The sequence below is a fragment of the Sorex araneus genome, chromosome 4 (assembly GCF_027595985.1).
Source record: "Sorex araneus isolate mSorAra2 chromosome 4, mSorAra2.pri, whole genome shotgun sequence".
Lineage (NCBI taxonomy): Eukaryota > Metazoa > Chordata > Mammalia > Eulipotyphla > Soricidae > Sorex > Sorex araneus.
In genome coordinates this window covers 13,357,595-13,378,738 of record NC_073305.1, presented here as the reverse complement: position 1 = coordinate 13,378,738, position 21,144 = coordinate 13,357,595, and the positions used below count along the sequence as shown (strand labels likewise).

Sequence of the window (21,144 nt, the reverse complement as noted above, 5' to 3'; positions counted from 1 at the left end):
GTGTTCTGCTTAGAAGAGAAAGGCCCTAACCTCAAGTCAGAATTGGAGGATTCTGTGCAAGAAATCCACAACTTTAAAAACCACTCCAGAAATTTGACTGAAAGGGTTTCTAGGAACTGGCTCCCTGTGGCCGGTACTGCAGATCTTTACTGTGATTAGGGGGTGGAGGAAGAATTTGCAGGAACAACATTGGACCTAGGAGCATGAGGTATCTCCTATTTGCCCAAAAGGTATCTCCCCTAGCAAATTCACTTTGCAAGCAAATTCTGCAACCCATGCAAGCAAAGGTTCTGGTCAAGTAGCCAGGGGCCTCCTGCTAACAAGATGAGAGTCTGGGTGTCCAGTTTCAGCTTTCCAGAGTGATGCCTCAAACCCCATCAAAAATTGCTCAAAAGGCAGAGACACAGTACAGGAGTTAAGGCACTTGCGTCGCATGGAGCTGATGCCAGCTCATACTTGAGTGCTGTCTCTCAATAAAACCAAGCAACACTGTCGGGCTGGCTTCAGTGTGTGACCCGCCAGCGCCCCATTCCTGAGCCCCAAAAGCCAAGACAGAGGGCCACGCTGGCTGCCTTGAGATAAAGAGTCAGCGCAATGATGGGAATAGAGAGTCGTGTGGTTGCTAGCCCTGATTAACAGCAATGCAACTTAGCAGCTAACAGGACAGCAAAGTGCTCTACCCGCTATACTACTGCTCCAGCCCTGTGCTGCTACAATTCTGGTCAATTGAGCCACATTCAAGTGATAGCCACCAATGCCAGCATCAGCACGTTATAGTCATGATTCTCAAGTCCAGTGGGGCGGTGATCTCTGTGACAAGTTCCCTGGCACAGAACTGGGTGAGAACTGCAGGGGGCCTCCACGCTTATTTCTGGGGCTTCCCTTGCCATGGGGTGTGTGGTGCCTGGCGCATCTCTGAAGACAAAGCACACCCCAGATGTCCAGGGACGTGGACTGCACCTTTTTAATACCCTGACAGACACCTCAGTGGCAGCTCTCCTTCCTCCTGACCACCCAGGCCCACGGGCATGCTTATTCTAAAAGGCAGTTCCAGAGTAAGTCAGCATTTCCCCTGACAGCCGTCTTCACTGGCCAGACAGTGTTCATCAGGCAGGGGGAGGTAGGGGAAGCGGCAGGGGGTAGAGAGAGAAACTTTTAGGAGGAGAGAAGTTTCTTTGGCAGCCACAAAGGCCACTCAATAGCACTCATGGTCTCAACAAAGCGGGTGGATTTGCAACCTACTTTACTGCAGTAAATGCAAATCATTCTATGTGAGTGATCATCCAAGCAAATGAGCGAAAGCCTGGTGGGTATCCTGACTTAATAATTCTGAGAGTAGCCATGGATCCTGGATGCAAACGGGCCTTTGGAATGCTTCTTCCCTCTGCTTGAGCGAAACGGCTGCATCTTTTCGAGCAAAATCATTTTGAGGGTCAGTAAAACAGCTCCAAAGGGCTGAGTGTGTAAGGCTCCCACTGATTCCCAGAACAACAAGATTTCCCAGGCAACCCTGGGAACAACCCCTGAGCACTGCTGGGTGTGCCCCCCCCCCAAGCTAATCATGAAACAGTAGATGAGAGGCTGGAGGTAGAGAGTGCAGGATGCAGTGGTCACCATTGCATCTGATGCCAAATATCGTGCCCTGAGCATTGATCAACAGGAGCGATCCCTGAGCACAGAACCAGGAATAAGCTGTGAGCACTGCTGGGTCTGACCCAAACTGTTCCCTGGCTCCTACAGGAATAAAGTAGCTTTAATTTGTTTTGTCACTGCTGCCTTCCAAGAGCTGTCTCTCCTCAGCTAAGTTCCCCAACCCTTCTGGTCTCCTATTGTCTCGAGATTAGCTACAGGCTCAGGCTCTTTTCCCTGCTGACGCCCGATCTCCGGAAGGTCAGGTACGTGTCCTGTTCATGCACACACCTGAGCCCGGCACGACGCAGAGAGACATCTGTAGCGGAGGCTCCATAACGAATTCCGAGTTGATTGGCAGGGCGGTGAGAACTGTGAGGATTAAATGGGATAATATGCATCCCAGGCCCTGGCACATGGCAAATGTCACAGGTACTCAGGAAATGTCACCTCCCTTTCTTCCCCCTGGTGCTGCCTTGGCTGCACCACATAAGAGAGAGAAAGGTCCATTTTGTCTGCACAGAGTGAGTTGAAGGCCTAGGTTTCTGGGTGGGAGGAAGAAGCATGACACGGTTCCCAGGCTAGACCCACCCAACCAGACAGACAGACAGATAGGAGCAGACCCTGCACTGGCTGCCAGCAGCCCTCCACACTCAGCCTGGGAGTGAGAACATGACTTTGATGTGCTGATACTGGCATCGGTGGCTCTCACTTGAATGTGGCTCCATTAACACGAATTGCAGCACCACAGGGCTGGAGCAATAGTATAGCGGGTAGGGCACTGGGGTAGGACACTTGCCTTGCAAGCATCCCGTATGGTCTCTCAATAGATGCCTGAGCACAGAGCAGAGTATGCCCTGAGCTCCACTGGGTGTGGCCCCAAACCAAAACAACAAGCAAACAGACAAAAAAGAAAATGCAGCATCAGAGTCCATGTGTTGGTACAGGCAGGGGGGCAAGGGCACTCTGCAAAGGGGTCATTGATGCTCACATGGATTTCAAACACAGAGACTCCCCAAAGGTGCCTACTGCTGACTGCCAAGGATCCCGCTTGGGCAACAGTACGGAATACACAACGTTCAATGTCAGAAGTTTCTGTGGCTGGACTTTGTAATCGACTGACGGTTGAATTTAAGTGGATCCTGCACTCAGGCTGGATGTGTCATGGGGGCCCAGAGTTGAACCCCTCTTGCATCAGAGAGAAAGCTGGCCCAGCAAGAGCAGAGGAAATCTTGTCTTCAAAGAAGTCTGGTCTTTTTTTCTTTTTAAACAACAAAACAGTACTTTATTGTTTACACATATATGTAAACATATACTGTTTTCTAATTGCTCGTGTTATAAGCATATGAATGTGTTTTACATTTTTTTAATTTATTTATTTTTAATTAGTGAATCACCGTGAGGGTACAGTTACAGATGTATACATTTTTGTGCTCATGTTTCCCTCATACAAAGTTTGAGAACCCATCCCTTCACCAGTGCCCATTATCCACCACCAATCAACCCAGTATTCCTCCCACCCACCCCCAATCCCATCTCCCCCCACCCCACCCTGCCACTGTGGCAGGGTATTCCCTTTTGTTCTCTCTCTCTAATTAGGTGTTGTGGTTTGCAATAAAGGTGTTGAGTGGCCTCTGTGTTCAGTCTCTAGTCTACATTCAGCACGCATCACCCTTCTCCTGCGTGGCCTCCAACCACATTTTACTTGGTGTTCCCTTCTCTATCTGAGTTGCCCTCTCCCCAGCATGTGAGGCCAGCTAAAAAGTCTGGTCTTGAGCCATCTCCATGGCTGGGAATGAAACATGCAGGAGAGAAGAGGGAAGAAGCTGGCAAGAACCTCCAGGGACTGGCCCTTCCCAACTCCCTCATGTCTGCAGAAGCCCAACCCTACCACTCAGTGAGAGTCACTCACGAGCTTACAATAGTTACCCTCCGAGTTCTTTTGCAGGCCATGCTGAATAAACGAGGCAGGGTAAGCCAGAGGACTGCAGTGCTGTGCTCCTTAGGAGACCCTCCACACAGCCATGCCCCTCATTTCACCTCTGTTCCAACTCAGCTCTGAATGGAGACAGAGCCAGGATTCCAACTCAGGAGCCCAAGACTCCACTCAGATGTCCTTCCCCCACGAGCCAGGCCAACCAGCTCTGTGCATCCGAGAGTCCAATCTTATCCATCCGTGCCCCCGCCCCTTGGGCACAGGCTCCAACTCAAAGGTAATGCAAAAGGAAAAGTTCTACAATGAATCATCTTCAAGAAAATAAAAGCCACAGATGGTTGCCAGTACCATACACCTTTTTATTATGTCTGCAATAGTCTATGGTCAAATGAGCCTGCCGGTGCAACCTCACACTGTTCCTTTTCACTGGAACAGAGACAACAAACAAACCAAAGACCGCAACTCATGTTTCCCATGCAGGAGAAAAAGTGTAGAGCTGCTTCCAAGAAAAAAGTACCTTGCAGCAACTCACAACTCTCCTGGATACAGGGACAAATAGTGTGTGTGTGTGTGTGTGTGTGTGTGTGTGTTGTGGGTGGCAGCAACCTATGTACCAGAAAATTCTAAGTACCTGGGAATATTCTAGATCAAGTGGAACTCCCCAGAAAAGTGCATACACTGGAGATAATATCCATCCACAGCTGGAGCACCTGTGACCATGAGAGGCCATGAGCAGAAGTGAACCAAGGAAGAAACAACAAATCATGCAAAAGTTGGACCTGAGGCTGCTGCCCTGACCTTGGAATTGTGGTGGGGGGGGGGCGCACCCTGCATTAGAGATGTTTTGCTTTCCCAACTGCTAATGCTTTGGCGTTGACCCACTTAATTATTAGGAAAGATTAATAACATCTAGCCCACAGAATACTTATTCAGTGACCATCTATGTGTTTTTGTTTAGACAGTGGAAAGGAGGCAAAGTGATATGCATAATATCCTTTCAGTAACAGTACTGCAAACTACAGTGCCTAAAAGGAAAAATTAGAGAAAGAGAGAGAGAGAGAGAGAGAGAGAGAGAGAGAGAGAGAGAGAGAAAGCAGAAGGAAAACTGGGGAAATTGGTGTTAGGAAATGTGCACTGCTGAACAGATGGCTTTGGAATACTATATGACTGAAACTCAATCATGAACAACTTTGTAATTGTATAACTGACAGTGATTAAATTTTTAAAAAGAAATAAGTTAAAACCATTTTTTATAAAGTACAGGACCCTCTGGGGAAGATGAATGAGCAGTCAAAGCGGGAGAAAAAAACACCAGCACTTACCTGTTGATATGGCTTTATCCCCACCTTTATAAACAAGGAAACCAGGCTCAGAGAGGTTTGATAATTTGTCCAAAGCGAAACAGCAATTGAGTGGCAGAGTCAAGATTTGAAAGTCTTATTACCATTGCAACTTATCCTAAGCTTATCCAAACCCTCATCCTAACAAAACTCGACAAATATTTGTTTATATCACATTGCACATTGCACAGTCTCATATTTTCTTGGTACATTCTGGAAACAGAACAAAGAAAGAAAAAATGCTGATAGAGTTCATGAGTTTATTTAGTCACAAAACCTTTTTGAGCAGCTCTTCAGGCTCTGTCCCTGTTTTCTGGGGAAAGTCCTGGGCCCAGGAAGCATACACGGAGAAGGAACAAGGAACCTCATCTCTTGCTCTGATGTGGCTTTACTGAACAGGGTCTCTGCCTTGCTCCTCAGGAAAATGGAAGGAGCAAGTTGATTGTCTGGGGTCAGTCCCATGAGAAGTTCTTATGTCCTGTCTCTCTGCCTTGAGTCAGGCCAGGAGTTCCTGCATGCTCCTTCCCATCCCCAAATGAGCTACCCCACCCAACTCTCATCACATAGCTCCTCCCATAGGATTCAGTCAACCAAGTCACCAAATGTCAGGGACATAGGCAAAGGAATTCCACCCACGGCATCATTCTGGAACTTTGATGCTTCTCTAGTCCATAAAATGAATCATCGTGGCCCCAGGGGTCCCAGCGCAGCTCCCCATCTCGATTCTCACAAACCAACTGGATTCCCACCCAGTGCCAGTCCAGCCACCCCCTCCTCCACCTCCATCCCTGTTGATGAATTAGTTCAAAGCCTTTCTGTCACATCAAAGATGAGAGAACATTTCTTTGTACCATTCAACTGCCCCCCTTACTCCTCATTTTACTGATGTCTGTACTGAATACTGCATCTCTCGATATTTTTTTAAAAAGAGAATGCTTATTTAGGGCACCCAAGAGCCCCCATTTCATCACAAACAATTGTAACAATAAATGACTCATTTTTCTCTTGAAGAAACCATCTCTCTATGCCTAGAAATTTGGCTTGGTGGTAGAAGACTTGCCAGACCCATGTGAGGCCCTGAGTTCAATCCCTGGTGCCACCTCATATTGCCCAGGGTGGTCCCAGTTAGCGTGACAACCAAGTGTGGGATCCCCAGACATTGCCACAAATGATGACAACGGGATGAACAGAGAGTACAGCGGGTAGGGTACTGCCTTGCTCACTGCCAACTAGGGTTTGATCCCCAGCACCACATTTGATCTTCCTGAGCACTATCAGGAGTAATGAACTCACAGAGCCATGAATAAACCCTGAACAATGCCGGGGCCAAATATACAAATATATATATGTTCTGTATATTTGGGGCTGGAGCAATAGCACAGCGGGTAGAGTTTGCCTTGCACATAGCTGACCCAGATTCGATTCCCAGCATCCCATATGGTCTCCTGAGCACCACTAGGAGTGATTCCCGAGTGCAGAGCCAGAGTAACCCCTGTGCATCGCCAGGTGTGACCCAAAAAAGCAAAAAATACAATGACAACAGAAGGAAGGAAAGAAGGAGACAGATTTCTCTGTTAAAGTAGATTAAGCTAACTCAAGGCATTGTCTTAGGAAAATGATGAGATGAATGTATATAGGGCAGAGGAGTCAGTTGACTAGTAGAAGAATATCTGGTAGCATTATGAAATATGTAAAACACAGTCCACTTATATGTAAAATATACATTTAATGGCGACACAGAAACTGAAGTGTATGTTGGGTGAGGCTTCCCCTTGCCTCTCCTTCAGAATTATCCTCCACAGACCCATGACCCTGATCTACAGAAATGAAATCACAGTCAGGAATTGAAGGGACCCTTCTACAGGTTTCTTGAGAAAAAGCAAATACTCCGGTTCCTCTTACCCACTTCACTGGTCCATCTCTTCCCCACAGTTTCCAAGGCAGGTTCTAGCCCTGCTTCTTACCTGCCATCCATCTGCCCCTCCAACTTGGATCCAACAATCCAGATCAGAATTTCACACTGATCCCAGCAAAGTTGCACACAGCTTTTGGTGTAAAGTCGGTGATCAATTGTACTTCAGCAGATGGTTCAGTGCAACCCTTCTACTGAGCAAGAGGGGCCTGGAAACAGAACAGCTTGGAGGAAGAGGAGAGGACAGAAGCGGAAGTGAAATCTCCAGAGGAAAGGCTCACAACCACAAAGTAAAACCGGGTGGAGAAGCTGCGCTCTGTCTTGACACACTACGGAGCACTACTCAAACCCAAGAGAAGAGGGCGGGTCACCTTCCCTCCAAGTTGGATGGATCTGGAAGGACTGGTGCTCAATAACAATACAGCAGGAGACGAGAGACGAATGCCAAGTGAACTCACTCCAAGGTAGAGAATAGACAACGTCCAACAAAACCAAGCTCCTAGACCACAGAACTGAGGTTCAACAAGGGGTGTTAGATGGGATGAATTCTAGAGACACCGGTGCTGGGAGATCAGCACTTTGAAGATAAGCAGGGTTCAGCAATATTGTATCCCTAGAATTCTACACGTGCACTCTTGTGAACCACTGTTTCTATTTTTTTGTTGATTGGGGGCCACATCTGACAGTGCTCAGGGCTCACTCCTGGCAAGCTGGGTGGGTGGGTGGGGTGGTAGGGGGCTATGTGAGATGCCAAGAATCAAACCTGGGTTGGCTGCATACAAGGCAAGCACTGTACCCGCTATAATATCGCTCCAGCTCCTCTGAACCATTGTTTTTAAAGCCACAATTTAGAACCACATCTTAAACAAATCTTTCTAAGAGACAAAGAGACAATGTTTCAACACTAGAGACATATCACATTCGTGGACAAGATTAAAGCCCATTTTCTGGGTGGTAGGTGAAGCAAGACCCCACAGACCTATGCCTTAAATGTAGAAAGTCCCAAATCCACACTAGCATAGGAAGGGCAGAATCCTTCTTCTGATAACATGTCCAGCTCCAGTGAGGCCAGTCAAAAAGAAACTCAGGAACCGTAAGCCTCGCCGGCCACTGCGTAACCCACCCAGACTCAAGAAATTCCACCCCTTGGATCCCCCACGTCCTCGAACTACTTGCAGGCAAAACCTTCTGATCCTTCTCCGCAATGAGGCAGTATGATATGGAGAGTCAGAGGCACTGAAAAATCAATATCTCATACCTAGATAGGCTTTTGGGATTCCGTCAAACTCCTTCCCTGGGCCTAGAAGTCCCTCTCCTGGGCCCCCGAGGTGGACTCTGCCGGAGCTCCGGTGCCCTCTAGCGGCCATCAACTCTAATGTCAACTCGGTCCAGCCCTTCCCTACTGCCTTGTAAGTCCCTTGAACCCTGGCCTAGAACCAGTTGCATTCTTCTCTTCTCCCTCAAAGCCTGCTGGATTATCCTACAGAGGTTTAGATTTGCTTTAATAAGGAAAACATTTTAGTTAATGCACCCTAAATCTGAGGTTTCCAGAACTCACCTGAAATGTTGTCTTTTTCAATATTTCCCAAAAGGAACAGCTGTCATTTTCTAATAAGATACACATAGTTAGAAATACTAGGTTCTGGTACAGAGCTGTTGAAGGAACATTTCAGAACACTGGTTCTTTATGAATGGACATTTCATTTAAAATAATAATAATAAAGGATTCCCTCTGCGAGTTCCCTAGGACTGTAAATATACAGAATATCTCCTTGTTTACTTTATTGACTCAATTTTGATGTTCAAACCAGAAAGCTAAGATTGCGCCTGAGCAATTCTTCATGAAACACGCACATTAGCAGAGAGAGCTGCAGACGGTGACTTTGGACAAATTTAATCACATCTATTGGCTAAGTATTGCCCTGGCTCCAGGAGAGAGCAATGTAATCAGTTTCAAGCCTGCATCGCCAAACACTCGAGGGAGGTGGGTGACCCCCACCAAGAGCCTCAGCTCAGTAAAGATTATCAGGACACATGGCGCCAGAAGCAATCAGTACATATGGGGCCACCATGTCCATGCTCTCCAGGGAAACGGAGTCTCTTTATGAGAGGAGTAATCAAAAGGGTTATTAAATGAGCTTTCTGGCTGCAGCAAGTCACCCCTCGGAGGTTCCGTTTCCACGGCTGTCAAATTAAACTTCTCGAGTCAACAGATAATCCCCATGGATTTGTCCAATTGTCAAAATCATAGATTCAACGTGATAAAGTTGCTGTTCACAGTCTAGAAAGGGGTCCACCATCACCAGGCTTAGACTAGCTCCATCCCGCAGCTCTTGGAAGTATACTGACATCCTAGGACAGGGACTGTCCCCACTTGGCCACCCTCTCAATTTCTGCTTTTTATGACTTGCCTTCAGGCCCTCACTATCTGCTGAACAAAATGCTGGTTGTTCTCAAAAGTCTTTCTCAAGAACCCAGCCTTGAAATGAAAACGCCCTAAGACTTGCCAACTTAAAGAAAACAGAGAGTATATGCTTATACTCTATGTTTTGTCTATATTTAGTAGCTCATAGACTAAACAGAAAGCTCCCACATAAATGATTTTCTCTGGTACAGAAAAGATGGAAAGTACATACGTAGGCACTACTATGCTTGCATTATGCAATCATGGTTCAGTAGGCCCACTGGTTGAATTTAGTATTGATGACAGTGTGGACTATTAAGATTGTCTAGTTCAAACAAGAGAGAATAAGACAGTACCCACTTACTGAACTTATATTTGGACTTACCCCAACTCTCCCTATAATACCAGACCCCAAGAGTGGACTTATAGCTTCATACTCATTTCTTTCTTTCCACACAGGCTTTCCCCAAAAGAAAGATCATAAAAATGTTGAGACTAAAAGTCCTGTCTTTTGTTCTATACCATCTACACTTAAGCAGAAAAAAAGAGCACAGGCAAGTGCAACTCTGTGATTAAGTACTAAGTCAGTTTGAACACACAACAGAATGGTCTGGAACTGACCAACATTTTCTTTTAAATGCATTTCAAACTTTTCAGCGTGATATTTTGGAACTCCAGCATACTGGCTCCTGTTGCCAAAGAAATACTACTTGGGGTTACCACATGGATCCAAAGGGACTTTTGTCGGTTTCACCTTAAAATATTAACAAGAACAAAGATGGAAAGATCAAATATAGAAAATACATTTGGGCCCTTTCTCTCTTCAAAGTGCCTGAAATATAGATCCTCTGACCACATTGCTGACTGAAACACACCAAGACTTATGAAGAAACTTTGCCAACCCATCCGATTAGAGATAAGAGAGTAGTAGTCTTTCATTGTTGCTCAGGGTCCAGATTTCTCTGAAAGTGTGGGACATTGATTACATACAACATCCACTGCTCACCTCCCACATGTTTACCTCCAAGTGGAAATCTACTTTTCTTAGGTGAATTTGGGCTATAATGATCCAATGTTATGTCTCAGGGAACTTGTAAAGACAGAGAAAGACATAGAGTAAACCATACAAATGCATGCAGCTGAGTTTTCAATGATTTCAATGCATGAGAAATAAGCATTCCACCAATTAACCCGTGTTTTTCTCATTGATTATTTTTTTACAGTCAGTATAATCTCAAGATTTTCAGTCATGCTGGTGATTCCAATTATCTGATGATGAGTAAAACTGAAGCTTCTATTTTTACTGCTACATAAAACAGCTAACATCTTTGCTTCCTGCTAAATAGAATGAGGTATTTTCACCAGAAATCCACATGCAGATCAAGAAACGTTGTGGGACAAGACATCTATTAATTAAGACCTTTAAGAGCAGAGTCTCTTTAAGAAAAACCAATGAGTCAAGCAAAATGCCGTTTTGCTACCAAACACCTGCAGAAAAAACAAGACATCTTTCAAGTACAATTTAAAAACAACTTACAAACTTCAGAGCAACTATTTGTAAAGAAATATTTAGAAGCTGTAATAAAAGTCCCCCCCACACACTGGGCCTGATTCCAAGTGTGCTGGCAGCATCTAGGAGAATGAAAATGAGACCATTCACCCACAGGATATGGAAGCTGATGACCACAGACTTTCATGTGGTGACATAGGAATAGACCCTTGGTTCATTAGAGGGTCTAATGAATCACCCCGCCATTCAAAACTGCCCAGGAGTCAACATCCACTCCTGCTATGGATAACCGCTTTCTTTTATATAATGCTCAGAGGAAATCGCCTAGTTTTCACGGGGCTGGAGTTTGATCCTGTGAAACCATCAAAACCTTCCCGGCAGAAATGAAAGAGGAGAATCTGGCTTTATTAGCATGCACATCAACGCAGGCATCCTACTTGTATTTGCCAACCCTCCTGCTATTTTCAGCTGTCTCCCTACAGGTGAGTACCCGTGCCCTACCCCATGATCACTCCCTGATCTCACAGAGTGATTTTTGTCAGGCCAATCAAATAAATTTAACCCCGAAGTGGCAGCCCAGCAAGGGAAAGGAAAACATCAGGAGTTATCTAATCATAGTCATAGGCAGCATGAACTCTGCCGTAGCTGCGGAATAATACAAAGAAACGGGACCTTCCTAGCCATGAAGGGTAATCCAGATGAAATAAGTGACGTTGTTACTCATCGCTGGTCCTTGGGGGGTATGCACTATGCCAATGAACCAGCGTCTACAGGCTACAAACAGGGCCGTGAATTCAAGACACCGGACCCAGGAAAGTTTGGTTTTGCTCTGGTAGTGCTTCAAGGAGTTGTCTTAACATAAAACAACAACCAAACAAATCAATAAACTAATACATATAGGCCTTTGCCATTACAAACTATTAAAGGCGAAGTAGAGGAAGGAAGGGGTAAAAAAGACCATTTCACTTGAAACCAAGGCGTTGTTTTCACAAGAGTGGAGTTTTGTCTCCATTTAACGAGAACACTTTTTAAGTACCTTGGACAGCTCACAAATGCTGTTCAGGAAAGGAAAGTCGGGTGAGCCAAGAGCCAGGGACGCAAGCAAGGCTTTTTAAAAACCTTGGCAAGGCAATGAGAGGACGTAGTTTTGAGTACAGGTGTGAAGTGGGTGGCGGATCTCTCCCCGGAGGCACTGGGATCCCCCCCATCAGTGGGTAAATTAGGAGAGCAGGACGGATCCTTTTGCTGCAGTTGCCAGGGCGACGCTCCTTTTCCAACCCCACCCCCTACCCTGCTGGCCTTTCCTGGCCCCCACTTCAGGAACCCCGTGGGCACCTTCCTAGAGGCTCATGCCTGGGGATCGTCTCTGCAGCCTGCTTCCTAGAGCCAGGCAGTTTCTGGGAGCTGAAGCGGGACTAGAAGGGAGGGTAGAATGGGATGAGGAAATAGGGGTGCGCCTTCTTACGAACATCTCTCTGCGCTCAGCCAGCTCCCTGGGAGCCCATCAACACTCACTTGAGATGTCGGGGCTGCCTGATTGACCTCTGTTTCCATCCGGTCCTAACCAGCCTGGGGTCCCCGGGATCCTGATCGCTTGGGTCTGTAGTAAGCGCTTCGGTTGAACCCATCCACCTCCCTGCTCTGGGCTACTTCCTCTAACCCAGAAGGGAGCGACTTGGCCGAAGCAAGGGATTCACTTGATCCAGATGTCACTGAGTGTCCGGGGGGGGGCTTATTCTAAATCAGATTGGGGGAGGAGGTTGAACCCTAACAGTTATCCGGTGCCCTTACAATCTCCCAGGTTTTTTTTTTTTTTTTTAGGTGCCAGGGGGAAGCCGCAACTTCAGCCAGGACAATCTCCCCTCCCCCCCACCCCCTGTTTCCCAACATCTAAAGCTACACCGCCCCCATCCCTCATCCCCCCCCACATTGAGGACTTCCCTGCAGCTGCCTCCCCAAGCCCAAGCAAGCCCACCCGCCTGCCCAACCCACCTAGAGGAGTTGGGGGAACATCAGGAGCGAGCTGCATGGGAGAAACTTCCCTGGGATGGAAGATGAAGCCTGTCGCTGCTCCTTAGAGCAGCAGCTGCAGATATAAACAAGCCCGAGGAGCGAGGGGCAGAGCCGCTCAAAAGTTGCTAGCGCTGAGCAGCGCCCCACGACCGGCCGAGCGAGCGAGCCCGGGAACGCAGAGTTGCGTGGACTTACCTGGGTGTGCCAGGGTCCCGGAGCAGGAGGAGAATTCAGCCCGGGACCAGGTGTCCCAGCTCCAGGCTGCCAATCCGGCTTTGGAGTAGAGTTGGGGCGGGGAGTGGGGGGTCGGAGAGAAGGAGGAGGTGCAGATGGGGGTTGGTGTCAGGGGGTGCAGCAGCTGGGGTGGCCCTCCACCGCCCCCCGGCCCCCCGCGTCCTCCGAGGCCACTTTAGCAACCGCAGGCGGAGAAGACGCTGAGCCCAGAGTTGGGTCTCTCCGGAAACCCGGACTCCATGCTGGGTGCTGGGTGCTGGGAGGCGGGGAGCTGGGGGTTACGTGGTGGGGTGGTGCTGGGGAGGGGTGGGGTGGGGGTGGCAGTGGGGCGGGGGAGGGGGGCGGCAGCGCGGCTCCCAGTGAACTCGAGAGTAAAGTGGAAGGCGGGGTGCACGCCGGGAGCGGCCCGGGAGGGAGGCGGGCGGAGCAGGGACAGCGGGCGGCCCCGAGATGGCAGCTCGGCTTTGCAGGGAGATTGCCACCTTCTGACGAAGCCCGAGCGCCCAGCGCGCCCGCCCGCCGGGTCGCGGAGCTGCGCGCGCGAGCGCCCCCTGGAGGGGGCCGGCGGCGCCGAGCTTTGCCCCGGGAACCCGCGAGCCCCGCCCAGCCCCGCGGCTGCTTCCCCGAGCGGACGCCCGCGAGCGCCCCGCGGCTCGGTTCCCCTCCGCCCCCGGGGTGGGTGGGGGTCCTCTCTCCTCGGGTTCCAACTTCGGGGCGAGAGAGATGCTCCGCGGCCTCCACACATCTGAAGCCCGGTCTCCGCGCCGCACCCCCTGGAGGGGGGCCCCAAGAGTGCTTGGCATAGGGTGGGCGCCAGATGCTCGCTTTTTTAGTAAATAAATGCATGGAAAAAAGGGTCACGGAGTCGCCCTCGACCCGTGTCATCCGGTCTAAGATGTACGAGACTCCCAGGGAGTGCCTGTATTTTAACTATATTTTTAAAAGAGCTCCGAAAACACAGGGATAGGGGAGAACCCACGACCCGGAGCGATAGTGCAAAGGGTCAGATGCTTGCCTTGCACGTGGCTGGCTCAGGTTCGATCCCCGGTACCCCATATGGTCCCCCGAGCCCCCACCCCACCCCTAGAAATGATGCCTAGTGCAGAAGCAGGAGTTAACCCAGAGCACATCTGGGTGTCACTCCCCAATAAAAATTTAAAAAACATGGGGGGGGGGGTCCCCTAGAGGTTCACTTGGATTCTCAGCATCCGGGACTTGACATCCCCACACCCCTTGCCAAGTGTGACCATACTGCTCGCGACGGAAGTGTGCCACAGCCTAGTGTATGGAGTGCCCCAACTCCCTGCGAGCACCCAGAGGGTGCAACAACAGCCATAGCGAGGGTGCCGGCTGGAAACGCGGGGCTCTTGGAAGTGGAACCATTGCTCCGCCTCACAAAGCACTCCGGGGAGCAAACGCGGTTTCCCTGCCGCAAACTTACTCAAAGGCGGCTCAGATCAGTGCGCAGGGCGCGGGGGCGGGGCGGGGAGGGGGGCGGCTGTGCAGACCCGGGGCTGCTGTCTCGTCCCAGCGCGGAGGACCCGCAGAACTGCAGTTCGGACTTATTATTCTCCAGTTTCAAGAGGGGCTCTCTCTGGCATGGGATGGGAGGAAGGGGGTGGGTGGCATCATCTACTAGGAGGGAGGAGGATATTCCACCAGAGCTTCTAAGCCCCCTTCCCCCAGCAAGACCTCTCTGCCTATAAAAATGATCAGCCAAGGGCGGATTACCAACACAGAGCGCCAGCTTGCAAAGGCTGAAGGAGGAGAAATAATAGGTGGAGACCAGGTAGCCCTACAATGACCAGAGGCCAAAGAGATAGTACAGTGGGTAGAGCTCTTGCCTTGCACTAAGCCCAGCCAGGTTGATCCCCAGCACCCCACATGGTCCCCTGACCCCCACCAGGAGTAGTCCCTATGGACAGATCCCGGAGTAAGCCTTGGGCATCATCAGATATGGCCCCAAAACAAACAGAAATCTTAAAAAAGTCAAAGGCTCAACTAGCAGCAACGGTTTAGTAAACCCTCAGACAAGGACTTCATGTCCCCATGGTGAGATTTTCACAAATTTTCTTTCACTGAAGTATTTTTTTGATAATTACATTAGCCATTTAGTTACAACAAGGAATATTTTTTAAAAGTTGTTTGTGCCTCTAAGAGGGCAGGCTTGGGGGCAGAGGGGTTGGGAAAATGGGCACAATGGTGGACGGAAGGCCACACTGGTGGTGGTGGGGTGTTGGAATATTGAACACCCAGAACAAATGCACCATGAACAACTTTGTAAACCACGATGTTTAAATAAAGGGGAAATTAATGAAATTTAAAATTAACTAATTAAAGAAATAAAATTAAAATACCTCTGGGTCATTTCTTATTTGGGGAGTGAGAGAAGAGGATTAAGAAGCGTTAGACACGAACTATTTCCAAGCAATCTGTTAAGGACACCATTGACCTGCGTTGTTTCATTTTCTCAACCACCAGCCCAAGTAGGTTTTTTTTTATTACTGCTACAAAAATCCCGGGGCTTGGGCTGGTCTGAGTGAACCGAGCAGGGAAACCCGGCTGACTAATAAGAATTTGGGGGGGTGGGGGTGCTCAGTGAAGAAATACTATGGGACCACCCTAGAGAAGATGCAAGCGATTCACATCCAGAGGGAAGAATCGGGTTCTCCCAGCGCTGCCTCCCCCACCCCCACATAAAAAGCATAGACACACACCCTAAACACAATGCCACAACTTGTGACAAATATGGATTCTGCTGCCAGCAGGCTTCGGTTCCCTAATTAGAAACAAACAGTCGCCTGCAAGGCGGTTTGTAGAGCACATGTGCAGCTCCATGCCAGGAGCTGGGGGACTATTTCTGCAGGCATGACACGGAAGGGAGATCCAAAGGCGCTCGGGGGCAATGCGCAAATCCCACCCCTTCAAGGACATCAACAAGTCATCCCATTCGGCAGAAAAAAAAAAAAAAAAAGGTATCACCCACTCCCAAACCAGGCTGCAGTCTCTAGGTGGCCTCGGGCCACCTAGAGTCCCCCGTGGACCCAGAGAACATTCAACTCCCCTCACTGGATCACTCACCTCCTTCCAACTCTCCTTCCCGGGGATTCGGAGCTGCTGGGTTCTACAGCCATAGTCAGAAAGATCTAGCGCCAAACCCTGGAGCCGCACGGTGCCACCTGAGTGCCCAGAGCCCGCCGGGGAAGCTCCAGCCTGGGGTAGATTCGACTGCTGGGTCTCTCGTACCATCAGCGGGGACATCCGCTCCCTGTCCTGTGCCAGTCTGAAAGGCACCCCACCCACAGAGGGAGAAGGCAAGCGCTGGCCTGAGGCCAAGGAACAAACGGGAAGAAATTGTGGCTTCTTCCACAGGCAGTAGATACCATTTGGTACAGGGTAGCAGACGAGGAAGGCAGACCCAGAGAACCCAGGCCCTGTCGTCAGAACCTTGGAGCCTTCCCCAAATGAGTCAGGGTGAGCTTTCTGATTTGAAATTGCATTTCTGCCTCCACTCCCCCCCGCCCCCCCCCACACACACACACCACTAGCCAAGGGGACTGCCACAAATAACAGGATTTCTTTTTTGAGGCTGTGGATCAAATAAGAACCTTGAATCTCACCCCGGGTTTATTTATAACTTTTTTAAAAAAAAAGTGTTCTTTTTTTTTTCCCCTTCAGTTCTGTGTGATCTTGAAAATTGACTGTTATGTCTTCCCCTGCCATCTCTGTGGACGCCTGAGATGGGTGTCATTACTGGAAAGCAGAGAGGGACGCTCTAAGAAAACCCATCGGAGACCTGCAAAGTCGAGAGAGAACTAACCCAGAGGCACCAGACTGAGACAGGGCACACGCATGCCAGGGCTGCCTGTCATTCCTCCCTCCCGGGGCCCTGTCCTCCCTCTAGCACCCCCAAGCTCAGCCATGGAGGGGACACCTGGTTCGTTCGTCTACCAATAGGTGGCAGCCACGTCCGTCTCCACCTCCCTTGTCCTTGCATTCTGCGCACCGGAAGGAAGGGAGCATTTTCTTTCTGACATTTGACAGGCAATATTTTAAAGACCACAGATGTGTTTATTTTTATCATTGTCGGACTATACCCGGCTGTTCTCAGAGCTGGCTCCTGGCTCTGCACACAGGGACCGTCCCAGTGGTGCTTCAGTGACCATATGGGGTGCCAGGGATGGAACCCGAGTCATTTGTGTGCAAGACGAGTGCCTTCTCTGCTGTACTCTCTGGCCCCATTTTAAGAGCACAGATTTAGCAGGGAAGATCTTAGAGCCTAGGAACAGACGGATTTCGAAATGACACCCCTCACTCGCCCACCTCGGCCGGGTTTCCCCACTGTGAAAGAAGGGAGTTGCCTGGAACTCCAGCTTCATGTCCACCCAAAGGGCGTCATTTCTCAGGGTGTTCTCCAAGCTTGGGCATTTGTGGAGCACGGGCAGGTCAGCAGTGCTTTGCTGAGAAGACTGCCTTTTGCTCGGCCCATAGTTGCTTGTGTTTGCTTGCCTGTCCTTAGCTAGAGAGGTAGTTTTCTGGAAAGGAGCCCAGTAGTCCGTCCAAAACTATATGCCCCACCCTTCCTTGCCTATGAAACATCGCCTGTTTAGAATCCCACCCTGCTCTCATAGGTTACAAGTAAACAGGAATTTGCATTGTATGAAAATTAAACAGTCTTCAGGAAAGTCCCTGAGGGGAGGAAGATACAACCTCGGCCACACCCTGACTCCACTGTCCTTTAGCTTCCCACTTCTACTTGAAGGTCAAGGCAGGTCAGCTAACCTGAGGGCAGGGAGCAGTCAGCTTCCTCTGCAGGAAGATGAAAGAAATCTGGGTCTGATGTCATGAGGTAACGAGTGTGGCCAATTTTATTATGAGAAAAATAAAACCAATTGCTTCGAGCCACTCTTTCCAACTTTACTAGGAGCCAAGAATTATTTCTACCTGATATGCCCTTAGGAAGTTCTCTGAATAATTTTATATTAAGGGAATCAGGTAAACAAGCTAAACTTCTTTAACTTTGAGCACAAGACTCTGGCTAAAAGAAACAAAAAGAACACATATACCCATAATGAGGTCATCATTATCTATCATTTATTTCAATATGACCCAAAGGAAGGAGATGAGGTACTCCGGGCAACCTAGATAACAGTCCCCTATTCTATAATTTGGCAGAAGAGCAGCAATATGTTTTCCTAGATAAGAGTGGTGGTATGAAGAAACAATCCGTATTGGTCAGGATGAAGTGAAAAAGGGATTCTCATCCACTGCTGGTGGGAATGCTGCTGGTTCAACCCCTGTGGAAAACAGTATGGCTATTTCTCAGTAAACTAAAAATTGAGCTTCTGTAAGACCCAGCAATCCCACTTTTATGTATCTATTCTAGAACACAAAAACATTCAGTCTAAAGGATATATTCACACCATTATTCATCAACACTTAGTACAATAGCCAACATGTGTGATCAACCTATGTATCCAATGATATATGTGTGAATCATGACAATGTAGTATATATATATACCATATATAATATATATAATGAAATACTATGCAGCTGTAAAGAATGATGAAATCATGTAATTTTCTGCCATGTAGATAGAACTGGAAGATAAGTGAAGTAAGCAAGAAGATAGACAAACACAGGATGATCTCATATATATGCAATATATAGAAAATCTGGATAAGGAAATGCAATGTTATACATGCATATGGGAGAAGAATTTCCTAGATCATCCATGATCACAGTATAGGAATGAGAAGAACATAGAAGGATATAAATCAAGGAGGAAAATAAGAGGAAGAGGAAGAGAAGTAATAGGGGGCAGAGGTCAAAGGCCTCTAATGAATGAGCAATATAAAGAAGTGGTATAGCTATATATACAAACCACAAAACCAACAACACTGAAAATATGAGATCCAAACCACAGAAACCAAACTTGAAAATGTGCCTACCAAGGAGGCAATATAGGGGTGGTACTGGGGATAATTGTGGAAAGAAGTTGATGTTGGTGGTGAGATCAGTACAGGAACACTCTATGTCTAAAACTCAACTATGAATAATTTAGTAAATCATGGCACCATAATAGATTTTTTAAAAAATTGTAAATATGGAAAGAAAAAGGGATATAGTAATTGAGTTTGTTTTAGGTGCTAGAAACTTGACTGAATGATTTAATGTTATCATGTTTAGGTCTCATGGTAACCCCACAAGTATTTGTATTCTTCCATTTGGGGCCAATAAGCTGAGATAAAGTGTAAGTATCTTATTGCAATCTATTTATCTAGTTATAGAGATAACTTTCAGATCTGTGTCTGCTTAGTTCTTAATAAGAGGCATAATAAAATTCCCCTGGTGAATGAGTATTTTTCAATTCTGGTCATAACTACTTATTTTAAGGCTTTCATTCTATTCTCTATATACTCCCCCCACCCCAGCCCCCACTGCAGACTTGATTTTTTTTTCTACTACAAAAATACTGGTGATGTTTATCTCTATCTTCTTGACTACGGGAATTGACCAGACATGCCTGGTCAATTAATCCCAATATTACTCTATTAGTAATATAATAATAATTGCCTGCGATGTGAATGGTCTGAACTTGCCGATGATAAGACCCTGAGTGACTGTCTGGTTCTGAAAGCATGATTCACCTTTACTGTGTAAACAAGAGTGTCACACTGGACATGAAGACAAATGCAGATACAAAGTGAAATGCTGGAGAAAGAAGTTTCGAGCCAATAATGCAGAGAAAAAGGCAGAAGCTGCTGCTTTCATATCTCATTTCAACCAATAAAAAATAACAGGAGATGGATATGGGTATTGCATATTTATCAAGGAATCAATCCATCAACATGGTATGGTTATCATAGAGATAGATAGACAGACAGACAGATAGATAGATAGAGAGAGAGAGAGAGAGAGAGAGAGAGATAGATAGATAGATAGATAGATAGATAGATAGATAGATAGATAGATAGATAGAATCAAACAGTGAGGTACCCAAATATAAAAACCAATACAAGGGATGCAGTGAGAGAAACACAATAATTGCAGGGAATCTCAACACACACTTAGAGCAATAGTCATCCTGAAAAAAAAATAACAAGGAAATAGTGGTGATGAATTAAGTAATAAACATGATAGACTAAAAAAACTTCTGCCCCCAAAGAAATAAATACATTATTTTCAAGGGCATATGGCATATTTCTCAAGGATACATAATATGTTGGGATGCAAAAGAAGTCATAGCATATGAAGACAAAATTCATACCAACCATATTGTCAATCACAGTGGTACGAAAATCAACAACAAAATGAAAATGAGAAAATCCTAAAAAAATGCTATGAATAACTCTAGTCAACCAAGAAATCAAAGAAGACATTTTAAAATTATCTGGAGAACAACAAAAAGAAGACAAGCTATTGGATATAAGAAAGGGTAGTGAAAGTACTATTAGACACAAGTTCTTCATAATACAGACTCACCTCAATAAACAAGAAAATCTCAAATAAGTGATCTAACTAATGTCAGACCTGGAGGAACTAGGAAAAGAAGCACTAACAGACCAAAAGTCAACTTGAAGGTATAATATAAAAAAAAAATTAGAGTAAATAAGTAAATAAAATAGCATAAAAGATAAATAAAAATAAGAACTCAAGAACTAGTTCTTGGGGCTGGAGTGATAGCACAGTGGGTAGGGCATTTGCTTTGCATGTGGCCGACCCAGGTTCAATTCCCAGCATCCCATAGGGTCCCCTGAGCACTTCCAGGAGTAAATCCTGAGTGTAGAGCCAGGAGTAATCCCTGTGCATCGCCAGATATGACCCAAAAAGCAATAAAAAAAATTCAGAATCAAAAGAAGAAAAGTGACAACTTATAATGCAGAAAAACAAGCTATCAAAAGGACTACTATGAATGAATAAATTGAATTATAAAAACTTCCAAAAATATATAGCTTAAGAAAATCATCACAAGTATCATGCTAAGTGAAATGAGTCAGAAAGAAAGAGACAGACATAGAAAGACTGCACTCATCTGTGGAATATAAAATAACAGAATAGGAGACTAACCCAAGAATAGTAGAGATAAGTACCAGGAGGTTGGCTCTATGGCTTGGAAGCTGGCCTCACTCGCTGGAGGAAAGGGCAGCTTGCATAGAGAAC

At 47.0% G+C, this 21,144-nt stretch overlaps 1 protein-coding gene across 2 annotated transcripts in view; it reads right to left on the bottom strand.

Annotated features, from left to right (window-relative positions):
* CPNE4 (copine 4) overlaps positions 1-16,355 on the bottom strand; it is a 506,040-nt gene extending 489,685 nt beyond the window's left edge. The window contains exon 1 of one of the 2 annotated variants that reach the window (XM_055134745.1): positions 16,060-16,355. In XM_055134745.1, coding sequence (XP_054990720.1) covers positions 16,060-16,112 — 53 coding nt within the window. In that variant the 5' untranslated portion in view covers positions 16,113-16,355. Of the gene's footprint in view, positions 1-12,939; positions 13,218-16,059 lie in introns of those variants that run through there. The other variant, XM_055134747.1, reaches the window with a different exon arrangement.
* Between the last annotated feature and the right edge of the window lie 4,789 nt (positions 16,356-21,144).